We start from the raw sequence: 20,121 nt of genomic DNA, 5'->3' as shown, positions 1-20,121 counted from the left end.
GGAGAAAGTTTAAGGAAAAAAGAATATTTCTCACAGAAGACATTGAACATATAGAACATTAGATACAAAAATAGGAAGAAAACTATTTTTAGAATAAACTGCAGAAAGTGAAGAGGAATTAAAGAGCCTTGATGAAAGTGAAAGAGGAGAGTGAAAAGGTTGGCTTAAAGCTCAACATTCAGAAAACGAAGATCATAGTATCTGGTCCCACCACTACATGGGAAATAGATGGGGAAACAGTGGAAACAGTGTCAGACTTTATTTTTTGGGCTCCAAAATCATTGCAGATGGTGACTGCAGCCATGAAATTAAAAGATGCTTACTCCTTGGAAGAAAAGTTATGACCAACCTAGATAGCATATTCAAAAGCAGAGACATTACTTTGCCAACAAAGGTCCAACTAGTCAAGGCTATGGTTTTTCCAGTGGTCATGTATGGATGTGAGAGTTGGACTCTGAAGAAAGCTGAGTGCCAAAGAATTGATGCTTTTGAACTGTGGTGTTGGAGAAGACTCTTGAAAGTCCCTTGGACTGCAAGGAGATCCAACCAGTCCATTCTAAAGGAGATCAGTCCTAGGTGTTCTTTGGAAGGATTGATGCTAAAGCTGAAACTCCAGTACTTTGGCCACCTCATGCAAAGAGTTGACTCATTGGAAAAGACTGATGCTGGGAGGGATTGGGGGCAGGAGGAGAAGGGGACGACAGAGGATGAGATGGTTGGATGGCATCACCGACTTGATGGACTTGAGTTTGAGTGAACTCCGGGAGACGGTGATGGACAGGGAGGTCTGGTGTGCTGCGATTCATGGGGTCGCAAAGAGTCGGACACAACTGAGAGACTGACTGACTAAACGGAAACACACTTCATTTCCATGCAGAGAATGAAGGTCAGATTTGAATTCAAGAAAGAAAATTATGTTGGATTTTTGAGAGAACATAAATCAGCCTAAAATGCTGAATACACAGTAAAGGGAACACTACTAGAGGCTGAAAAATATAGCATTGTAAGATACTGGGGAACAGTTACTTTCACTCTAAAACTTTGCTTAAGTCACAGCAAAGATGACTACTGCTTTAAGAGTCTCCTGAATAGAACATTTATTACAGAGAATGTGTTTTGGAAGAGTTATAACCTATACTCCTAAATCAGCCTCAGAGAAATGCCTTAACTTGTGATAACAGAGTACTTTTAATGATTGTATGGATATGAAGAATCACATTTCAACTAGAGACAACTCACAAGAAGACCCATTTCTGCATCCCCACATGTAGTCAAAAGTTGAAGTGGAAAATTTTAGAGCTAATAGAGACTGAACAATCAGGATATAATTCACAGTTCTTATAACTGATTTGGAATACATCCTATTAATAATATTTAAAAGGAACTATTTTAAGGGGTAAAAAGGCAGGTCAAATTCTATGCAGAATGAGTTCAATTCTCAATTGAAAGAAAAAGGAGATAAAGAATAGGAAGCTCATCTGAAATATACTCTAATTGAAATTAGGCAAATAGTTTGAAAACTAATAACCTCAACTAAAATAATTTAAATAAAACTGAACACAACTTACAAAGTAGAAATCTCTCACAGAGAGTAACTGACAGTGATTTTATGTATATTTTTCCATATAGACATACATACATACACACATATATATATATACAATAATTTGATAAAATATGGAAAAAATTAGCAACTTTTTTCACTTAATTTATCTTGGATACTTATAAATGCCATCACTTCATGGCAAACAGAAGGGGAAAAAGTAGAGGCAGTAACAGATTTTTTTTTTGGGGTTCCAAGATCACTGTGGATGATGACTACAGCCATGAAATTAGAAGATGCTTGCTTCTTGGAAGGAAAGCTATGACAAACCTAGACAGCGTGTTAAAAATCAAAGACATCACTTTGCCAACAAAGGTCCATATAGTCCAAGCTACGGTTTATCCAGTAGTCATGTATGGATGTGAGAGCTGGACCATAAAGAAGGCTGAGAACTGAAGAATTGATGCTTTTGAATTGTGGGTGCTGGAGAAGACTCTTGAGAGTCCCTTGGACTGCAAGGAGATCAAACAAGTCAGTACTAAAAGAAATCAACCATGAATATTCACTGGAAGGACTGATGCTGAAGCTTCAATACTATGGCTACCAGATGTGAAGAGCCAACTCATTTGAAAAGACCCTGCTGTTGGGAAATACTGAAGGCAAAAGAAGGGGGTGTCAGAGGATAAGATGGTTACTTGGCATCACTGACTCAATGAACATGAACTTGAGCAAACTCTGGAAGATAGAGGACAGGGAAGCCTGGCATGCTGCAGTCCAGGCATGGGGTCACAAAGAGTCAGACACGACTTAGTGATTGAACAATAACAAAAATTTATAAATGCCAGTGTATTAACCTTATCTTGTTACTTGTAATGGTGGCAAAACATTTTATTATATGGCTAACAACTTATTTGAACTATTTCTTACTTATGGATATCTCAGTGTTATTCTCAGTGTTTGACTATTTCAAACAAGGCCGAAATGAAGACTGCTCTTAAGTATGTCTAAATTTCAAAAATTAGAATTATTGATCAAAGAGGCTTGCAGATAATTCCCAAAAAGCAACTAGTTTTTAATGAAATTTTTTGAAGGAAAAATATGGGTGATCATTTTACATAAAGTGCTTCAAACTCACATCCAAAATTAAAACTAAGAAATGAAAGGGTATCAACCTAGCAATAAAGGAGAAAGAAAAAAAGTAAGAACAAAAAAGCATGGTAACTAGAAAACAAAATAAAATGGCAGGAATAAGTCGAAATAGAAATGAAATGGCAAAAATATGACATATATATTTCTATTACAAGATAATCTCAGATTAGATTAAAAGTAAATAGAGCATAGATGTTAAATATAAAAGACATACCTAATCAAAATGAAAAAAGAACACTGAAGGTAAACAAATGGAAAACTATACCAAGTTAATAACAATAAAAAAGAAAAAGTAATATTAAAAAGTAATGGTAGGAACATTAAACAAAAGGAATTCATTTGTTATATTTTATACATTGTAATGGGATCATGGTTATGCTTTTTAAAAGTCTCTATGTCTTAGAGATACATACTGAAGTATTTACAGATTAAATAATATGATGGAATCAAAGGAGACTATGGATGAGATGAATAGTAGGGAGGTATGAGTGAAATAAAATCGGCTATATGATGATATTGTTGAAGCTCAGTAATAATATGGGCTTTATTACACTATTTTCTATGCTTTTGTAGATGTTTGAAATTAAAAATAACTTTTAAAAAATAATTCAATTAGAAAATAAATGACACAAGCAAAATTGTATCATTAAAACTACAAGGTAACATGAACAAAAACAAAGCATTAAAATATAGAAAGCAAAACTGATAAAAATGCAAGGGGAAATTGACAAATTCATAATCAGGAGAACATCTTATAATTTATTAGCAATTGAAGGTCAAGTAGGACAGAAATAGTAAAGATATTGATTTAATCACAAAATTAGCATCCTGTATTCCCACTTATTCACCCTCACACACAATCACATGTATTTGTGCCTGACAGAGACTCACTATTGTTCTTTTCAAAGAGCCTATGAACATAGGAGTGCATGTATCTTTTTGAATTATACCTTTGTCTGGGTATATGCCCAGGGGTGGGATTGCTAGACCATATGGTATTAATAATTCTATTTTCAATTTTCACAGGAACCTCTAAACTGCTATCCATAGTGGCTATACCAACTTACATTCCCACCAACAGTGTAGGAAGGTTCCTTTTCCCCACCCCCTCTCCACCATTTGTCATTTGTAAGACTTTTTAATGATGGCCATTCTGACCAATGTGAGGTGGTATCTCATTGTTGCTTTGATTTCTCTAATGATTTGTGATGTTGAGCATCTTTTCATGCGCCTACTGGTCATCTGTATGTCTTCTTTGGAGAAATGTCTATTATGGTCTTTTTATTTTTCGATTAGGTTTTTTTATTGTATGAACTGTTTGTACATTTTGGAGATTAAGCCCTAGTTTGTCACATCATTTGCAAATATTTTCTCCCATTATATAGGCTTTTTTTTTTTCTTTAATGGCTTCTTTTGTTGTACAAAGGAAGTTTGATTAGGTCCCATTTATTTTTATTCCTATTGTCTTGGGAGATTGACTTTAGAAAACATTGGTACAATTTATGTCAGAGAATGTTTTTCCCTATGTTCTCTTCTAGGAGTTTTGTGGTGCCATGTCTTACGTTTAGCTCTTTAAGCCATTTTGAATTTACCTTTGTGCATGGTGTGAGGGTGTGTTCTAACTTCACTGATTTACACACAGGTGTCCAACTTTGCCAGCACCACTTGCTGAAGCAACTGTCTTTTCCCTATTTTATATTCTTGCCTCCTTTTTGAAGATGAATTGACTGTGGGTGTATGGGTTTATTTCTGGGTTCTCTATTCCATTGATCGGCTTGCCTGTTTTTGTATTAATATGATATTGTTTTGATTGTTGTAGCTTTGTATATTGTCTGAAGTCTGAAGGAGGTATGTGTTTTTTATTCCTAAGGATCGCTCTAGAAATTCTGCATTTTTTATAGTTCCATATAAATTTTTGAATCATTTGTTCTAGTTCTATGAAAAATGTCATGGATAATTAGATAAGGAATAGCATTAAATCTGTAGATTGCTTTGGGCAGTATTGCCATTTTAACAATATTAGTTCTTCTAACCCAAGAGCATGGGATATCCTTCCATTTCTTTGAGTCCTCTTTTATCACCTTTATTAATGTTTTGTAGTTCTCAGTGTATAAAACTTTCATCTCCTTGGTCAGGTTTATTCCTAGGTATTTTATTTATTTATTTTTTGGGGAGGTGCAATTTTAAAAGGTTGCTTTCTTTTTTTTTTTTACATTTGCTGATATTTCATTGTTAGTATAAATGGATGCAATTGATTCCTAAATGTTAATCTTGTATCCTGCTACTTGGCTGAATTCATTTATTAGACCTAGTAATTTTTGTGGAGTCCTTGTGTACATGTTAGTTACTCAGTCGTGTCTGACTCTTTGTGACCCCAAGGATTGTAGCTCACAGGCTCCTCTGTCCATGAAATTCTCCAGGCAAGAATATCGGAGTGGGTAGCCATTCCCTTCTCCAGGAGATTTTGTTGACCCAGGGATTGAACCTGGGTTTTCCACATTGTAAGTGGATTCTTTACCATCTGAGACACAAGGGAAGCCCTTTGAGTCCTTAGGGTTTTCTATATATAGTAACATGTCTGCATAGAGTGACAATTTTACCTCTTTTCTTCCAATTTGGATACCTTTTATTTCTTTTTCTTGTCTGATTGCTGTGGCTAGGATACATATTCAAATATTTGAGGAACAATCTCCAAATTGGCCATATACTAGGTTACTCTATATGCTCACACACTTGATTTTTTACAATTAGAACATATTTATGTGATATTTGTACAAAAATATGTTTTAAGAAATGAAAAGAAGCACTTATATGCAGTTGTGGCAGGTGTTTTAAACATATTACCTTGTTTGATCTTACATAAAACAATGAAAGTTGGAGGGAGGTTCAGCCCTCTGACCCCAGACTACTGAGATGATGAGCACAGGTCAGGACTTGCACTCAGTTCTGCCAGATCCCAGAGCCTGGTCACATACCTTACTGTGCTGCCTCACACAATGCTTGATGAAGAACATTCAAGATTACCAGAGCCTTACTTTCAACTTCTCCAAAGAGAACACTTATGATTTTAAGGACTAAAATTCAGATTTTGGTGGGAAACAGATACAGAAGAATATTCTTAAAAGGACCAAATTTTTATCTGAGTGTGTCTTTTTGACATCTAGCTTTACTAAAAAATCATTTTACTCTTAAGGCTTATTCACTTTATAGGAATTTTTACAAGTATTGTGCATAGTGGGGAGTTTTATTTTTTGTTTTTAACATGATACAACTGTTTAAACTTTCTTGTGTTTGATTTTATCAGAGAACAGAGTTACTTCACTACTTCTCATGTGGGAGTCAAATAAACAACGGACTTTTTTTAGGCCACTAGTATTTATTTCTTCATATCACCAGATGTTTTCTCTATGACTTAGGGGAAGAAACACTTTCCCAAATACCCACCAGATCTGAGGCAGCACTTCACTCAGAGACACTGAGGACAACCTGAACAATTCTCTTTATGCAAATGGAAAGTATTTACTCACCCAATTCGTATTTTCAGCATGCCACTGAATAATTCTGGATTATTGGAGATGATCCAGCCAATATGGATGACCAGTTCTTGTTGAATTACTGCCTCCCTCTCATCATGGGTATTACACTTGTAATAGATGATGTTCTTAATCACTCCCGGAGACAAAGGATTAGAGATAACTTCTTCTTCATGCCCAAAGGCACCCAGAGTTACCTATAGGTGGCAGAATTTTATTGTAAAAATTTCCTAGCTACTAATAGATTAAAAAAAAAAATTCAAGGCTCAGGATGACTGGCAGGCTGAAATTACTCTATGCAAGCTAGGGAATTAGGCAGAATAACTGCTCCTGCTATTTATTAAAAAGGCCTTCAAAGCATGACTCCCATTGGAGTTCATGATGGTTCAGTCTCGTCTAAAATACAAGGGCAGGTTAGGGTCCCAGCTACGGGAATGAAGGTGAGTGGATAAAAGCAGGGAAGGAATATAAATAACTATTATGATAAAATTATTCTGAATGACTTTAGGACCAGAAACTCCTCAGAGAAAACAGTTTTACTTTAGTGAAAAGTCTATACAATTTAGTATTTGAGAGTATGTTCTTCACTTCTTTTACAGTTTCTCATGTGGAAGTTTTTGCTCTTTAACAATACTAACTTTTTCAAAGGTAGGTACAAGGACATAGTTGTAGTGAAGACCCACTTTTCCTGGCACATAGTCAGGTACCCAGTGAGTGCTGAAATACTTTTGGATGTATCTCTGGCCTGTGGAGGGGAATAAATAAGGCTGCCCACAAGCCAGCGAAATGGGAAAGCACAGAGGAAACGGCAAAGAAAATTCAAAGCTAAAAGTGCTGCTGAGGCTGGGCAAGAGGAATAAATACTCTGCCCCCTCTCTCCTCTTGTCTTAGTACTCTGCCACCCAGAAGAGTCTGCATGCAGAAGAGTCTGCATCCCCTCCTTCCTCATTTCCTCTCTCTTCCTTGTACAGGGCACACTTATAAGAGGCAGGAAGAAGAAGAGGATATCAAAGAGTCCTTGTGTTTTCTGACATGAAAGGAGAAAGCAGAATAGAGGTCTTCTGCCCAAATTTTGTGATGGACTAAATTGCTAGTTTGCAACACAAGTGGTACCAACCAGTTAGTCCAAGTGCGATTACTTTTATTAAAATGTCAGCTTGTAAAGAAAAAAACAAACAGAAGCTAAGTACATCATTGCCTCTGGAAGCAATGATGACTAAACCACTATTTCATTCCAGAGAGCTTGAGGTCATCTGAAAGTGCAGAAGTAGAAGTGTAGAAGCAGTATTACTTCAGTTCTCAGGGTGGCATTTCATAAATGAGCAAATGCAAACTTGGAATGCTCCATTTTCATTTCCTCTTTTAAAAGGGTAAGATGCAGTCAGTGAATAAACTCCATACACTTGAAACAGGGCTCCAAACAAGTCTGTAACTGACTATTTCCCTGGGAGATGTGCAGGTCTGGTGGACAATAGTCCAGTTACAGCCTCAGGACAGGTTCCAAGGCGCTAGGATTTTGATCTGGGGAATTGAGTCTCAGGATCATAGGCAGCAATCGCCCTCTAGATAGGGCACAGAATGGACATGACCAACTGTAACCACCTAACCCCTCTTCAACTGCCAGATGCCAGTGACCTCAGAGATCTCCAAAACCTTCTCATTCATTCATATGTCACAGAATTAACGATATTTTCAGATATACTACAGGGGCCTAAAATCCAAGGAAAAAATAGCTTCCCAAAGCCTGTTTAGTTTCTTTAAGAGGTGGCTCAGTCCAAGGCAAAAATATAGAACTCTGAGGCTGGACTGAGGATTGCAATGAGAAAAGGCATCCAATAAGTTACTACCTGTGCCTTGGTCTATTTAGCTGATAAAGAAGGATGAAAATTCTTTTAGTAATTTGGAAAAAACAGAAAATAACATCTATGAAGAGACTGAAATTTTTTCTCAGGAATTTTTTTAGTACAATAATTTTTAGCTATTAAATATTACAGAATAGGATCATTTATTCTTTCAACATTTAAAACTTTGATGTCAAGATGAAATAATTTCAATTTTAATGAACTAAGAGCCCTGAGATATGAACAATGGGTTGATTCCATCAAAGAGGGTTAAAGTTTTTTGCATTATTAAAGCTTATTACATCCCTAGGTTAATTGTCAGGAAGACATGATAAAGCACACATATTCCCAAAGAAGAGATAGAAAGCACACAGCTTTTCACTCCAATCAAATGATGATTCAGCCAAGTAATCAGAGCTTACAGAAAAACAAAAACTGAGCAGCCATATCCCACTCCACATACCCACATGCACAGGCTCAATTCAGCCCACATTCATCAAGTGCCTCGACAAGGCCATGGTGGGCACAAAGGGGTGGTGCTGGACAAGACATGGGCCCTGGCTTCCAGGGCTTTGGTCTACCCTGTGAGAGACACACATTCAAATGAACCGGGATCCAGGGCAGATGGTGAAAAGTCTAACAGGCCTATTTTGAGAACCCAGAGGAGAAAGGGACTGCTAATGGTTTTCTGTGAGCAAGAGCTGGCAAGAGTTGGCCCTGGTGGGAGGGGAGAACCTGGAAGGAGAGGGGGCCCAGAGGGTTAAGAAGGTGGGGAGCCAGTGCATTTCTAATGGGGAGAAGAGTCCTGGTGAAGTAAAAGGAGAATGTGCCCTTCACTACTCCCTGTCATTGCCCCACCTATCCTAAGCCTATCTGCAGTGCTTTAGTAGGTGTCACACCATTTTCTTTGTCAGTATTTTCACTGATCTCGAGTTAACACAGGAGCTTAAAATTAAATCTCTAAGGTGCAGCACAGATATCCTATATCTGTGCTTCTTTAAGACTAGATTTTGCTTGGGGAAGGAGCCTTCTGTAGAAATGCCTGAGCCCTGTAAATGTGGTTGTGAGAGGCCTGCGATGCTGAGACTTGCCAGATTTAAAAGCCAGGGTCCTACCCAGAAATCTTTGTGACTGTGACCCAGAGTCTGAAAATCAGCTACTTACCTGTTTGCCCTGCACTAAAACATTAGTAATGGATGGGGCCAGGCTGTCCACTAGTTTACTTAAAAGACTTGCTGCATGGCGCACCACCGACCTGGGGGCAAAGAAGAGAGCACGCCAGAGGTTGACAAATCTAAATGATGAATGATTGGGCCCCTGAATGGGGGGAATTAAAAAATCTGTACAATTAGGTCCTCGCTTAATAATATGGATGAAACGCTGACCCCAAGACACTGGACCTAACAGCTGAAATCTTCCAGACTGTAGGACTATCCAGAATTAGGGAGGGAGAGCTTCACCCTCACCTCTGCCACCAGCATTATTCCTGCCATTAACAACTTAAAAAGAAAGAAAAGGAAGCCTAACTATCCCTTTGTTAGGGAGTGGTATTGGAGGAGGAATTGATTATTCTGATTTTGTATTAAAAAATTTATTATTAAGACTGTCACGGGTACATGACACTATTCCTATAACCGCTGTAAATCAAGTTTCCTTTGGTGCCTAGTAACCAAATCCCTGGATTAGGGAATTCACTTAGTACTCAATTTTAGGAAGTGATACAATGAGATACCAGCGTTTTTTGTTTTTTTTTTTCCTTGCCAGAATGTTGAAGGAAGTTAATTCACACTACTATTTTAACATTTCTGAAAACGTCTTAGACTGTAAGGAGAACAGATTTTTAAGCACAGCACATGCAATACATAAAACATTTCCCCCCATCAAAAGTAAAAATCCATGTGGAACTTTCAGATGGAGAAAATAAAATAAAAATGTAGGTTTAAAGGTGTTTCCTTGTATTTCAGGATATCCATGGAAGTTGACCTATAAAAAACACATTGCTTAATCTCAACATAGATGAACTAGTAGAAAATTCAGTCATATCTGATAAAGTTAGTGAAACAAACACTTCCTACTTTTAGAGAAGCTTTCACCCACACACTATAAGACCAAAAGACATATTTAACCCTGAGAACGCAAATAAGCCCACACGTTTCAAGCAGCTGGAGTTTCGACAATTTGTGCATGTTACCTGTTTCCCATGTACCAGAAAAGTAGTAATGTGTGGGGCTATAGAGGAAGAAAATTTCTGCGTAAATGCAGCCCCGTAGCGTACCGCCAACCTGGGTGTGTCAGTGGAAAGCCATAAAAGGGAAAATACAGTAAATAAAACTTCCAGGAGTTTGTTCTTTTAAACATAACAGTCAGGACTCTAAATGTTTGCTAATGATTTATCTAAAATACAAGTATTAAACATAAAGTAAAAGTAGGTTTGCTTAACCGAAGATTATAGACCAGCTTTGAAATTTACTGACTAAAAAGCAACATCTATTTGTTTGCATGCCTTACTGTGCTGAGAATTTACAGCAAAAATCTGAGACTTAACCACAGGGTTATTACATAATTTCTTCTTGACTGGAATAGTATATTTACTATAAATTAGAGTGGAAATACTGCTAAGAGATGTTTTGTCTAATCCTTTTATTTTAGAGATTAGAAAACTGAGGTTCATTGAAGTTAAGGGAGTTTCTTATGACATGACACTTTGAGATTTCTTTTTTCAAAATTAGATAATAATGGATGTTAGATTCTGCTAGTAAAACTGTTAGAATTGCTTCAAAAATGCAGAGGGCATGCATTTAGGCATACCTACCCCACTGTGAATGTAAACCATCTTAGCTCAACTTACCTAAGTTTTCCTCAGTCTCTGGGAAGAGACTACCTCTGCAGAACATATCAGTTACTTTTTATGCAGTAACTACAATCGTTAGGATTCATTAAACTTAAGCCATGAGAGAACTATCTTCTAAGTATATTATACTTTGCTTGTGTTTAAACGAAACACTGGTCTCTTCATGACCCTCTATAACGGAACGAGTTTTCAAAATACAAATTAGAACCTAAAGCACCTTGCTGGGACAGAGGAGGTGCAGGATAGGAAAAAGTCATTAGAACATCATGCCAGTGCATCCTCTCCAGGTTCTATTTCTACAAATGTCTTTACTCCCAGACATGCTTTTAATATCTTAGGAGAGCCAAGATAAAATGCAATGTAGGCAGATCCTTAGAAAGTAGGCACTCACAGTGCTGCAACCTTGGAACTTAAAAGGGGAAATTAGAATGACTAGCCACCTTTAACACTGGTCCATTATCTTTAGGATACTGAATATGATAACACAAGTAAAAAAACATAATGACAAGGACGCTAATACGAACCAAAGTTTTTTGCTGCCAGCTCTTCTATAGACTCTCTCAATGTGATCAGAAACAGTACCTAGACATCGGATAATAGAGTCTTTGTTGAAAAAAGCTTTAATTAAATGCATAACATTTATTCTCCTTAAAAAACCTGAAATAATTAAATATGTAACCCAAATATATAGTGTGAATGTCCCCAGCCCTTGTTATAACATAGTTTGAGTATATGATTTTGATAAATATTTTATTTCTTGAAATTTATTGTTTTCTTAATATACAATCAATATATTTAACAAATAAAAATGTTATTTTAATTTACTACAGAAAATAAAAAAACAGAATATGGCAAATTGAACAAAATACTGTAGACTCTGAATATATATAACTTCTTCATTTATTTGTTCAAAAAAATGTGATGATTCTGTATATGATCAGAAACCAAACAAGGGTAAAGAACAGAATCTTTATCTTTTTACCCTGAACTTATTTTTACAGCTTTATAGCAAGTTGGATAAAATTATACTCAGATTCTGCAGATGCTTATGATTTTTAATATATAAAGTTTCACAGATTTAAAACATGTAAAGTCTTTTAAATATCTAAGTAACAGATGAATATTATTACCAAGCTTAAAAAATGGTTTGAAAAATAATTCTCTTGACATTTTCATTATAAACTATTTTATATAAATTGTTTTATTTTAAAGCACTACTAAAATACACATGTACATGCTAAGTTTACCCTTCAGTCATGTCCGACTCTTTGCAACCCTATAGACTGTAGCCCAGCAGGCTCCTCTGTCCATGGGATTCTGCAGGCAAGGATACAGGAGTAGGTGGCCATGCCCTCCTCTAGGGGATCTTCCCGACCCAAGTGAACTGGCATCTCTTACGTCTCCTGCATTGGCAAGCGGGTTCTTTTAGCATGGCTGTCACCTGGGAAGCCTACTACTAAAATAACCATTCTGAATTCTAAGTTCCTAATGAAATGTTTGCTTTTTAATGATCCCATTGTTTTAAAGTATAAATTCTGATAAACGTCCTCAATATAACTGGGATCCTTTTCACACTTGAGTTTCAAGATTAATTAGGAACCGGAAAGATTCTGTTTGAAATCTGCTTAGAGTTCTTCTTCTGTCTTTATTAAATTAAAAAATTAAGACTGTATAATACTCAAGAAAGTTGTCTCTTAGCTACAGTAATGTAAAAACTAAGTAGACCTTAGTTTCTTTATCTGAATTGTTTATCTGAATAAACAATTATATTCAATTCACTACCAGAACTATAAATCTTATTAATTACATTGCTGTTTAGAATATCAACTCAATTTCTAATTCTAACCAAATCAATATGCCTCACTGGACAGAGGACTTTCAGATGAGCCAAAAATTTTGGGTAGTTAGATATTAAATACTTGAAATGTAGCCTACATTATTCTATATTATAAAATGCCAGAAGTAGACCAGGATGTAGAATTCAAAGATTCCTTAGTTTTAGATTTCAGGGATAACTGGGTTTCAGCCTTAATGCACAGTGGACACAAACACAGTTAGAAACGACTTATTTTCGTAAACAATCTTGACAGTGCGTTCTATTAAATGCCATGTTCCATTCCAAATGGCTGCTGCAGACCATGAAGGAGCTAATTCTTATGGCTATAATGATTCAGTATTGTTCTTAAAAACATACAGAAAATAAAAGTGGAAATAGAAACTGTCAATAAACAACTATGGAGTCATCAGAGGCTAACAGTCACAGGCAGAATCCAGGCTCCAACACCATTAAGATAATCAGACAGACAAACAAGCATTACTGCATGAAAGCAATTCAGGAGTTCATACATCAAACAGTCTATTCCATTCTAGGGGTACGAATGAACATTTTCCTTTTAAAAAACTTTTAACTTTTAAAAATTAAAGAAGAAAGGTATACTAGAGAAGAAAATAACTTGTAACAGTTTAGCGCATGTTCATTATGCATTTCTGATATATGTTCAAAAATAGAGAAGTCTTTTTATTTAAAATGTTCTCTTAGTTAGATACTCTTACCTTCCTTTGTGATGAAGTTGGGGCCTTCTCTTTTGAGCAGTATACCCAGTAGGATGGCTTGGCTAGCCAGACAACTACAGTCCTAAAAATATAAATCACTATGAGTAACTGGAATGAAATGGGTACAAAAATTACCACAGGGAGTAACTAATCATGAAACCTCATGATGCAAAGAGGAAATATTCTGCTATGCAATTGAGAAAAGATAAAATGTCATTGATATATTACCAGGCATAAGATGACATTATACAACTATTTATTTTAGCTACCTTGGAAACAGTGGGTAGACAAGCAGGCTTCCCGGGGTAGTAGAATTTAAAAATCAAATTTTCCAGGAAATAAGATAAGTAATGAATAGAAAATATGTTGTCTCTAAGCTAATTCAGGTGACACTGATGCTGTCACCCTCTGAAAGATTTGGCCAAGTCATTTATCTGCTCCTTTTTTGACTTTACTTGTTCATAAATGGGAGACCACGTTGTTACCGACCCATTGTGGAGAGGAGGATGAAAGAAGGGGACATGTGTAGGCTGCTTATTATATGTGTTATGTTTTATGCCTATTATATCATATTCATGCTTATATAGATTTATAGGTAGTAACGATCAATCACAAGAACTGATATCTGGCAGGCTATATATTTAGCCTACTCAAATTTGGATGGTCCAATAAAATGTCACTGTGCTTATAGCTCTACCATTAGAATTATATTTCCTTTGATAGGTACTATACTATACTATACATCCTCACCTGTCCTCCTCCAAAATGCAAATAACCTCAGGGAAGGGATAATACTAGGTTGCTAACCTAATATTCACATGGATGTAGTTAAAGGATTGCTTTCTTCAGTGACTGGAGAGACTCAGAGCAAACATGACCTAAACACTGAGACGGGAGAGAAGGCCCAGACTGGGAAAAGAAGAGAAAGGGCACTGAAAGAGAAACCTAGAGATCCCCAAAGCAACTATGGTTCTTTAATGGGCTATTTAATACTTTCATACACAAGACAACCCATTTTAAGCATCTTAAAGACATTCACGCTAATATTAGATCATGAGAACTACTTCTCATTACTGCCTCAGTTATAGACAGGCCATCTACTTCCAGGCTAGTTGCTACCTTCTCTGGGAGGACATAAAGCAATATGGTTTGCCCCTGGCAGTTCCTGCTCTGTCAACCTCACTCAGGGTCATGTGGGAATTGCATCTTCCTCACATTCAGTTTTTGAAGAATTTCATGGGTGAGTTTGTTTCTCCATTCAGTCATGGTAACGTCTGGCTTCTGTTCCTGTTCGGGAGCATTGGAGGTGCTGCTTTGTCGTTTGACTTTTGAATGTTTGGGAACTTCTAATTCCTCAAAACTCTTAAATTCTGGAAGCCTAGAATTTAAAAGAAAAAGTTTCATATTTCCTGCATTCCTAATGGAATCTCAAGAAACACAATAAATAACCTAAAGGAACTTACTCTTCTATTTCACTGATTCGTAAGAAGTCAAGTTGTTCAACCACAGCTCCAGATATTAGTGTCTGAAATGCAATTGAGAAAGATTCACAACTCTTAAATTTATCAAGCAATAACGTTATGATTTATGCACATACTATTCTGTAAGTATACAATACTTTAAAATCAGACAGATTTTCACATACAACAAGCCCCCTGAAACAGAACATAAACATCCAGCTACAAGTTCATGAGTTATAATAAATAGCAGAATCAGATGAACTGTTTCTTCTTTCTATCCTCTTATTTATAAGTTCAATTAAAAACTCAGAACTTATTAAAGTGCTAAAAGACAAAAATTTGATGCTTAAAAAAAACATGAAATATTAAAACTGTATTCAGAAAATATAATGTGAAATTACTCTTTAGATTTGGCTACCATAATATATTTCAAGGCTATCCAATGATAAGATACTGCCAAATCTCCATTTTTCAGGATCATGAAGTTATTGATTATCTAGGCCAGTGCTTCTCTGTATTCTGGCAAGCAATATTTGGTCATTTTATATCCCATTGTGTGTGTGTTAGTTGCTCAGTCATGTCCGACTCTTTGCGACCCCATGAACTATAGCCCGCCAGGCTTCTCTGTCCATGGGATTCTCCAGGCAAGAATACTGGAGTGGGTTGCCATGCCCTCCTCCAGGGGATCTTCCCAACCCAGGGATCAAACCCAGGCCCCCTGCATTGTAGACAGATTCTTTACCGTTTGAGCTACCAGAGAACCCCTTGAGCAAACTAAATGAGGCCAAACTTGAACATAATAGTTGCTTGTCAGTGGTTCATGTATAAATGAATGATAACCCACAATGATTTTTACCACTAAGTGTCACTTCTAAATATCTGATGAATTGTCAGATAAAAGTGAGAAATATACTGACAAGGAAACAAGCCATAAATTGTTACTTTAAAAATAAGGTAATTCTTTAATCAAAACTGTGTTACATATATTACTTTTTCTATTTTCTCCTGTTCATTTCAAATGTGAAGCCACAGGATTTAGGGAATGTTACTCTTGTTGGTTAACCACCAGAGATGTGCTGCCTTCTCTTCTAGTGAAAATTCATAAAGTAGATGATCAACAAATATCCACTACAAATAGCAGAAGGAACATGTTACCAATCATACTAAAGCCTCCTTGCAGAGTCTGAATGAGACAGGCCAATATGCAACTAATTTGCACATTTTTATGTGGCCCAGCCACAGTCTGTGCCTGGGCAGAGGGCAGTGCCAAGCAAAACTGAAGTCTACAGAGTGGTATTTCCTAAGATGCAGACTTACCCCTAAACATGTTGCTCTACAGTTAACTAATTTATTAGACAAATATTTACTGAACACATATATGCCAAGCACTATGCTAGGTATTAAGGATGTAGCATGAACAAAATGCACATAATACACATTAATTCAGCCCATAAAGTAAATGCTACTCTGAATTAACAGATAAGTTGTAGATTTCATTAATAATCTACAGAGTTTTTGATTTAAAAAATTTAGTTGGTTGCAGAGGCTCCTAAATTATTTTTAAAATTGAATTACATTTGTAAAATATTATATGTTATAGATGTACAATGCAGTGATTCATAATTTTTAAAGGTTATACTCCATGTGTAGGTATTATAAAATCTTGGCTAGTTTTATAAAAAACTATTGCAATTATTTTGCTAGGCATTAATACTTTAGTTCTGATAGTAATTAAATAAATTAATATTGACAAATATGTGTCAAATGCAATACAGTATTCAAAAAGGTATCCTGTCAGTGATATTCAATTATATCCCCCAAGGCCCTCTCCAACTGAACATACCACCAAAGAGTGTTCTCCATCCCATTATTCTGAATCCCTATCTTGCCTTATCTTTGGTTTTGCTCTCCTACTAAAATAAGTCTCATGAGATCAGGAACTCTGTATATTTTTTTTTCACCATTATATCTCCACTGCCTAGAGAGGGCACTCAGTATTTGTTGAATCAAGGAACCAATATTTACATATTTCTTACAGAGAGAACAGTAGTGAGCAGAATACTCTGAGAATGCAGAGATGAGTAAAGCCTGGACTAATAAGAGTTTTCAATCCACACAGGGAAGCAGGCCTAAGAAACTAGTTCTACCTAAAATAAGAGCTATAGCAAAGCTCAAGGAAAATGCCACAGAAACACACTGGAAGGAGAAATTAATTCCAGACTTGGAGACTTCACTAAAGAGGTGAGATTAAGTTATAAAATTAAAGTGTATGACTTAGAAGGAAAAAAAAAAAGCAGTTCTAGAATAGAGTAATAGCATGAACAGGGAAAAAAATAAATCACATTAAAGATTTGGAAAGTACTCAGTACTCTTGGAGTGGAAAGCAGGACTGAGAATTAGCTGCATGGAGACATGTCCTGGGTGATGAAGCTAGGAAGTGATGCTGAGGCCCAGTGATGAGAGAGACTATAGATCATGGGCTGAAGACATTTGAAAGAGCCTTAAATAAAGGCCCAGAGAAGTACACAGGTGCCATTTCCATTTCCTATACTAAAGAGAAGACAAAGGCTGGTTCGAGGGTGTGAGGGGTTGTTTAATGGGTATAGTGTTTCAGTTTTAAAAGATAAAAAGAGCCTTATTCTCTGGTTAAGACTGTACTCAATGGTTTAGTGCATAGCAGAGAGCAGAAGATATAAAGATTAAATAATAGTTTAAGTAAAAGACTCATAAATGAATTGATTAAAAATCGGAAAGCTGTCATTTATGTCCAAGATGTAGGTACGAACAAAGGCTTCACTGCTTAGTGATGAGAAGCTGTCATCCATTGCTCTGACTTTCAAAGTGCAGTGTTGCACAAACTCACGGTCTAGCATCTGCGCTGTTAGGATTGAGCCACTTGTGTTGCCTATGTGAAAATAATCTGTACTGTTGTAAGTATCCTATACAATCTGATAATGTACCATTTCATTGTCTTCTGAATCTGCATTGGTAGAAAGCAACAACTGAGAGATGTTTCTGATACTATACAGAACAGTGTAACACCCTGGCTCCTTAACCCAACCCTGCTCTCAGGACATGGAAGCAAAATGTACATCCTTCAAGCAGAAGGCTAGATGTTTATTTTCTGGGAACCTGAAAAACCCAGAAGAAAAAAACACCCAGATATTGGCACCTGGGGTTTTCCCCAGCAAAACTGGTCCTTGCCACTAGCTCACCTTATAAGTAAATTCACCATGACAATGATCCTTGTTCCCAAACACACAGCTTCCAATAAACATTTTATTCTCTCACTCTTAAAAATAAAGGGATATTTGGCAAAACTAATACAATTTTGTAAAGTTTAAAAATAAAATAAAATTGTAGTTGAAAAAATAAATAAATAAAAAAAAAATAAAGGGATAGCTGACAAACGACTCCAACATGAAAGACTGAGCCCCCTGAAAACAGAGAAAAGAAACCTGAAAGAGATAATGTACAAAAGAAAGATTTCCAAAGCTATCCTGTTAATATTCTTAGAAGGATAAGACAAAATATAATATTCAGGAAAAAAGGACAACATACTATAAAAGAGAAAATTAAAAACAAGATAGCTAAAACACAAACATCAGCAGAGGAGCTACATGCTAAATATCAAGGAAATTGCCCCAGAAAGCATTACATACAAAACGACAAAACAAAAAATAAGGGGAAAAGATAAAAACTTAGATAAAAATCAATTGAGTATACAAAACACAAGCAATGGTGAATGAGAATGTAAACATGCCATTTACCAGGTTACTTACATAGGTCCCTCTTTATAAATTTTCCTCTTTCTTACTCAATACTGTGAACCTACCATATAAAAGACTATGAAATGATCACAACTTTTTAATGGAAATAAGAAATTTAAGCCCATAATGGACTATAATTTGGATAGTTTATGTTAATGGTCATAAAAGGATATTAAAAAAGAAAAGTATCCTCTCTGGTCTGAGTGATTCTGCAGAACTCGCCTTTAATGTTCGGTAAGACTTCAAAGCCCAGTGACGTTGAAAGAAAGGAGGCTACTCCAGGCAGAGGAAATGGAGTGAGCAGAAAGGGGCAGAACCTCAAAAAGCTGAGAACACAGTAATTAAGCTGTACTGGCTGAAGCAGAAAGAATGTTTAGCAGGAGATAATTGTAGGCAGAGAGTCTGCTATGGCTAATAGGGAACCACAAAGGGATTCTGTTATTTAGGAGCTGTGAAAATAAAGCTGTAAAATCTGAATGGAACAAGCATTATCTCCAGGTTGGATGTCACTGTAGGGTAGGGAAAAGAGCACAGGACCATGGAGTCAAAGAACCTGAGATTATACAGGTCACTTCACCACTCTGGCCTCCAGCTTCCTCAGATGCAAAAGTAAGGTAAGAGATGACCTTTTAAAGTCTAAAATTCTGATGGGAAACCAGTGCAATTGCTCAAGCATCAGATGGGAAGGATCAGATAAACAGGGTGGTGACAACGGGAATAGGAAGGTAGACAGAGAATAAAACATTCAGACAAAAACCTTACAAAGAATATAATTAAGAAACATAGTTGATCCTATGGATTAATTGTGCTGGAAAAAGAAACACTGAAATTCAGAAGACTACCTGTAGACGATCAACATGAACTTTGACTCCTCCAACCATTCCTTTCTTAAACGCTGCCAGCATATCTAATATGGGATTGAATCGGCTCCCTCTGAAAAATATAAACAGATAAAATGTGCATATTAACAACAGAATGAGAAATTAATAATCTAGTACTAAGTGCCCTTTATATATGCAAACCACTCTGTTACATGCTGAGATGGATATAAAAGTGTAAGGAGGCCCTGCTTCCAAAGGGTTCACAGTAACAATGGCAGCGAGATGCATGCACCTCACTTCTTTCATCAGCCTACCTTATATTGTCTTCCCGGATGAGAACAAGGAAAAGTGGACGTCCATGCATTTTCCAGTATTGCTTAATAAACTGGAGTGCATTCTGTTAAAACAAAGAATGAGGTAGGATGTAATGGCACAGTATCTGAGTTGATCAGGATGCTTAACCATTAGTGGCAAAGAGCCAACAAAACTCTTACATATCCAGATAATTTCACAATCAAACTCTGGATAAGATAGACTACTTAGGGGTAGAAACATTCTAATAACACTCAGGTTAAGCTAGAAATCATTTTGACTTTAAAC

The 20,121-nt window shown here is 36.3% G+C and overlaps 1 protein-coding gene across 10 annotated transcripts in view; it reads right to left on the bottom strand.

Moving 5' to 3' along the window:
• The window catches only part of PHKB (phosphorylase kinase regulatory subunit beta), a 227,997-nt gene that overhangs the window by 25,359 nt on the left and 182,517 nt on the right, over positions 1–20,121 (bottom strand). For 2 of the 10 annotated variants that reach the window (XM_086350564.1, XM_086350561.1), the window contains 8 exons: positions 19,836–19,918; positions 19,543–19,633; positions 14,934–14,995; positions 14,686–14,848; positions 13,471–13,552; positions 11,442–11,499; positions 10,258–10,348; positions 6,220–6,422 (listed from right to left, as the gene is read on the bottom strand). In XM_086350564.1, coding sequence (XP_086206690.1) covers positions 6,220–6,422; positions 10,258–10,348; positions 11,442–11,499; positions 13,471–13,552; positions 14,686–14,848; positions 14,934–14,995; positions 19,543–19,633; positions 19,836–19,918 — 833 coding nt within the window. Of the gene's footprint in view, positions 1–6,219; positions 6,423–9,230; positions 9,322–10,257; positions 10,349–11,441; positions 11,500–11,799; positions 12,321–13,470; positions 13,553–14,685; positions 14,849–14,933; positions 14,996–19,542; positions 19,634–19,835; positions 19,919–20,121 lie in introns of those variants that run through there. The other 8 variants (XM_086350563.1, XM_086350562.1, XR_015145436.1 and 5 more) reach the window with 5 other exon arrangements.

This window comes from Bos grunniens, chromosome 18, assembly GCF_055505025.1.
Source record: "Bos grunniens cultivar Pamir isolate PY7600 chromosome 18, Bosgru_T2T1.0, whole genome shotgun sequence".
NCBI lineage: Eukaryota > Metazoa > Chordata > Mammalia > Artiodactyla > Bovidae > Bos > Bos grunniens.
Note: the sequence above shows the minus strand (reverse complement) of the source record. Positions and strands in the feature narration are given on the sequence as shown.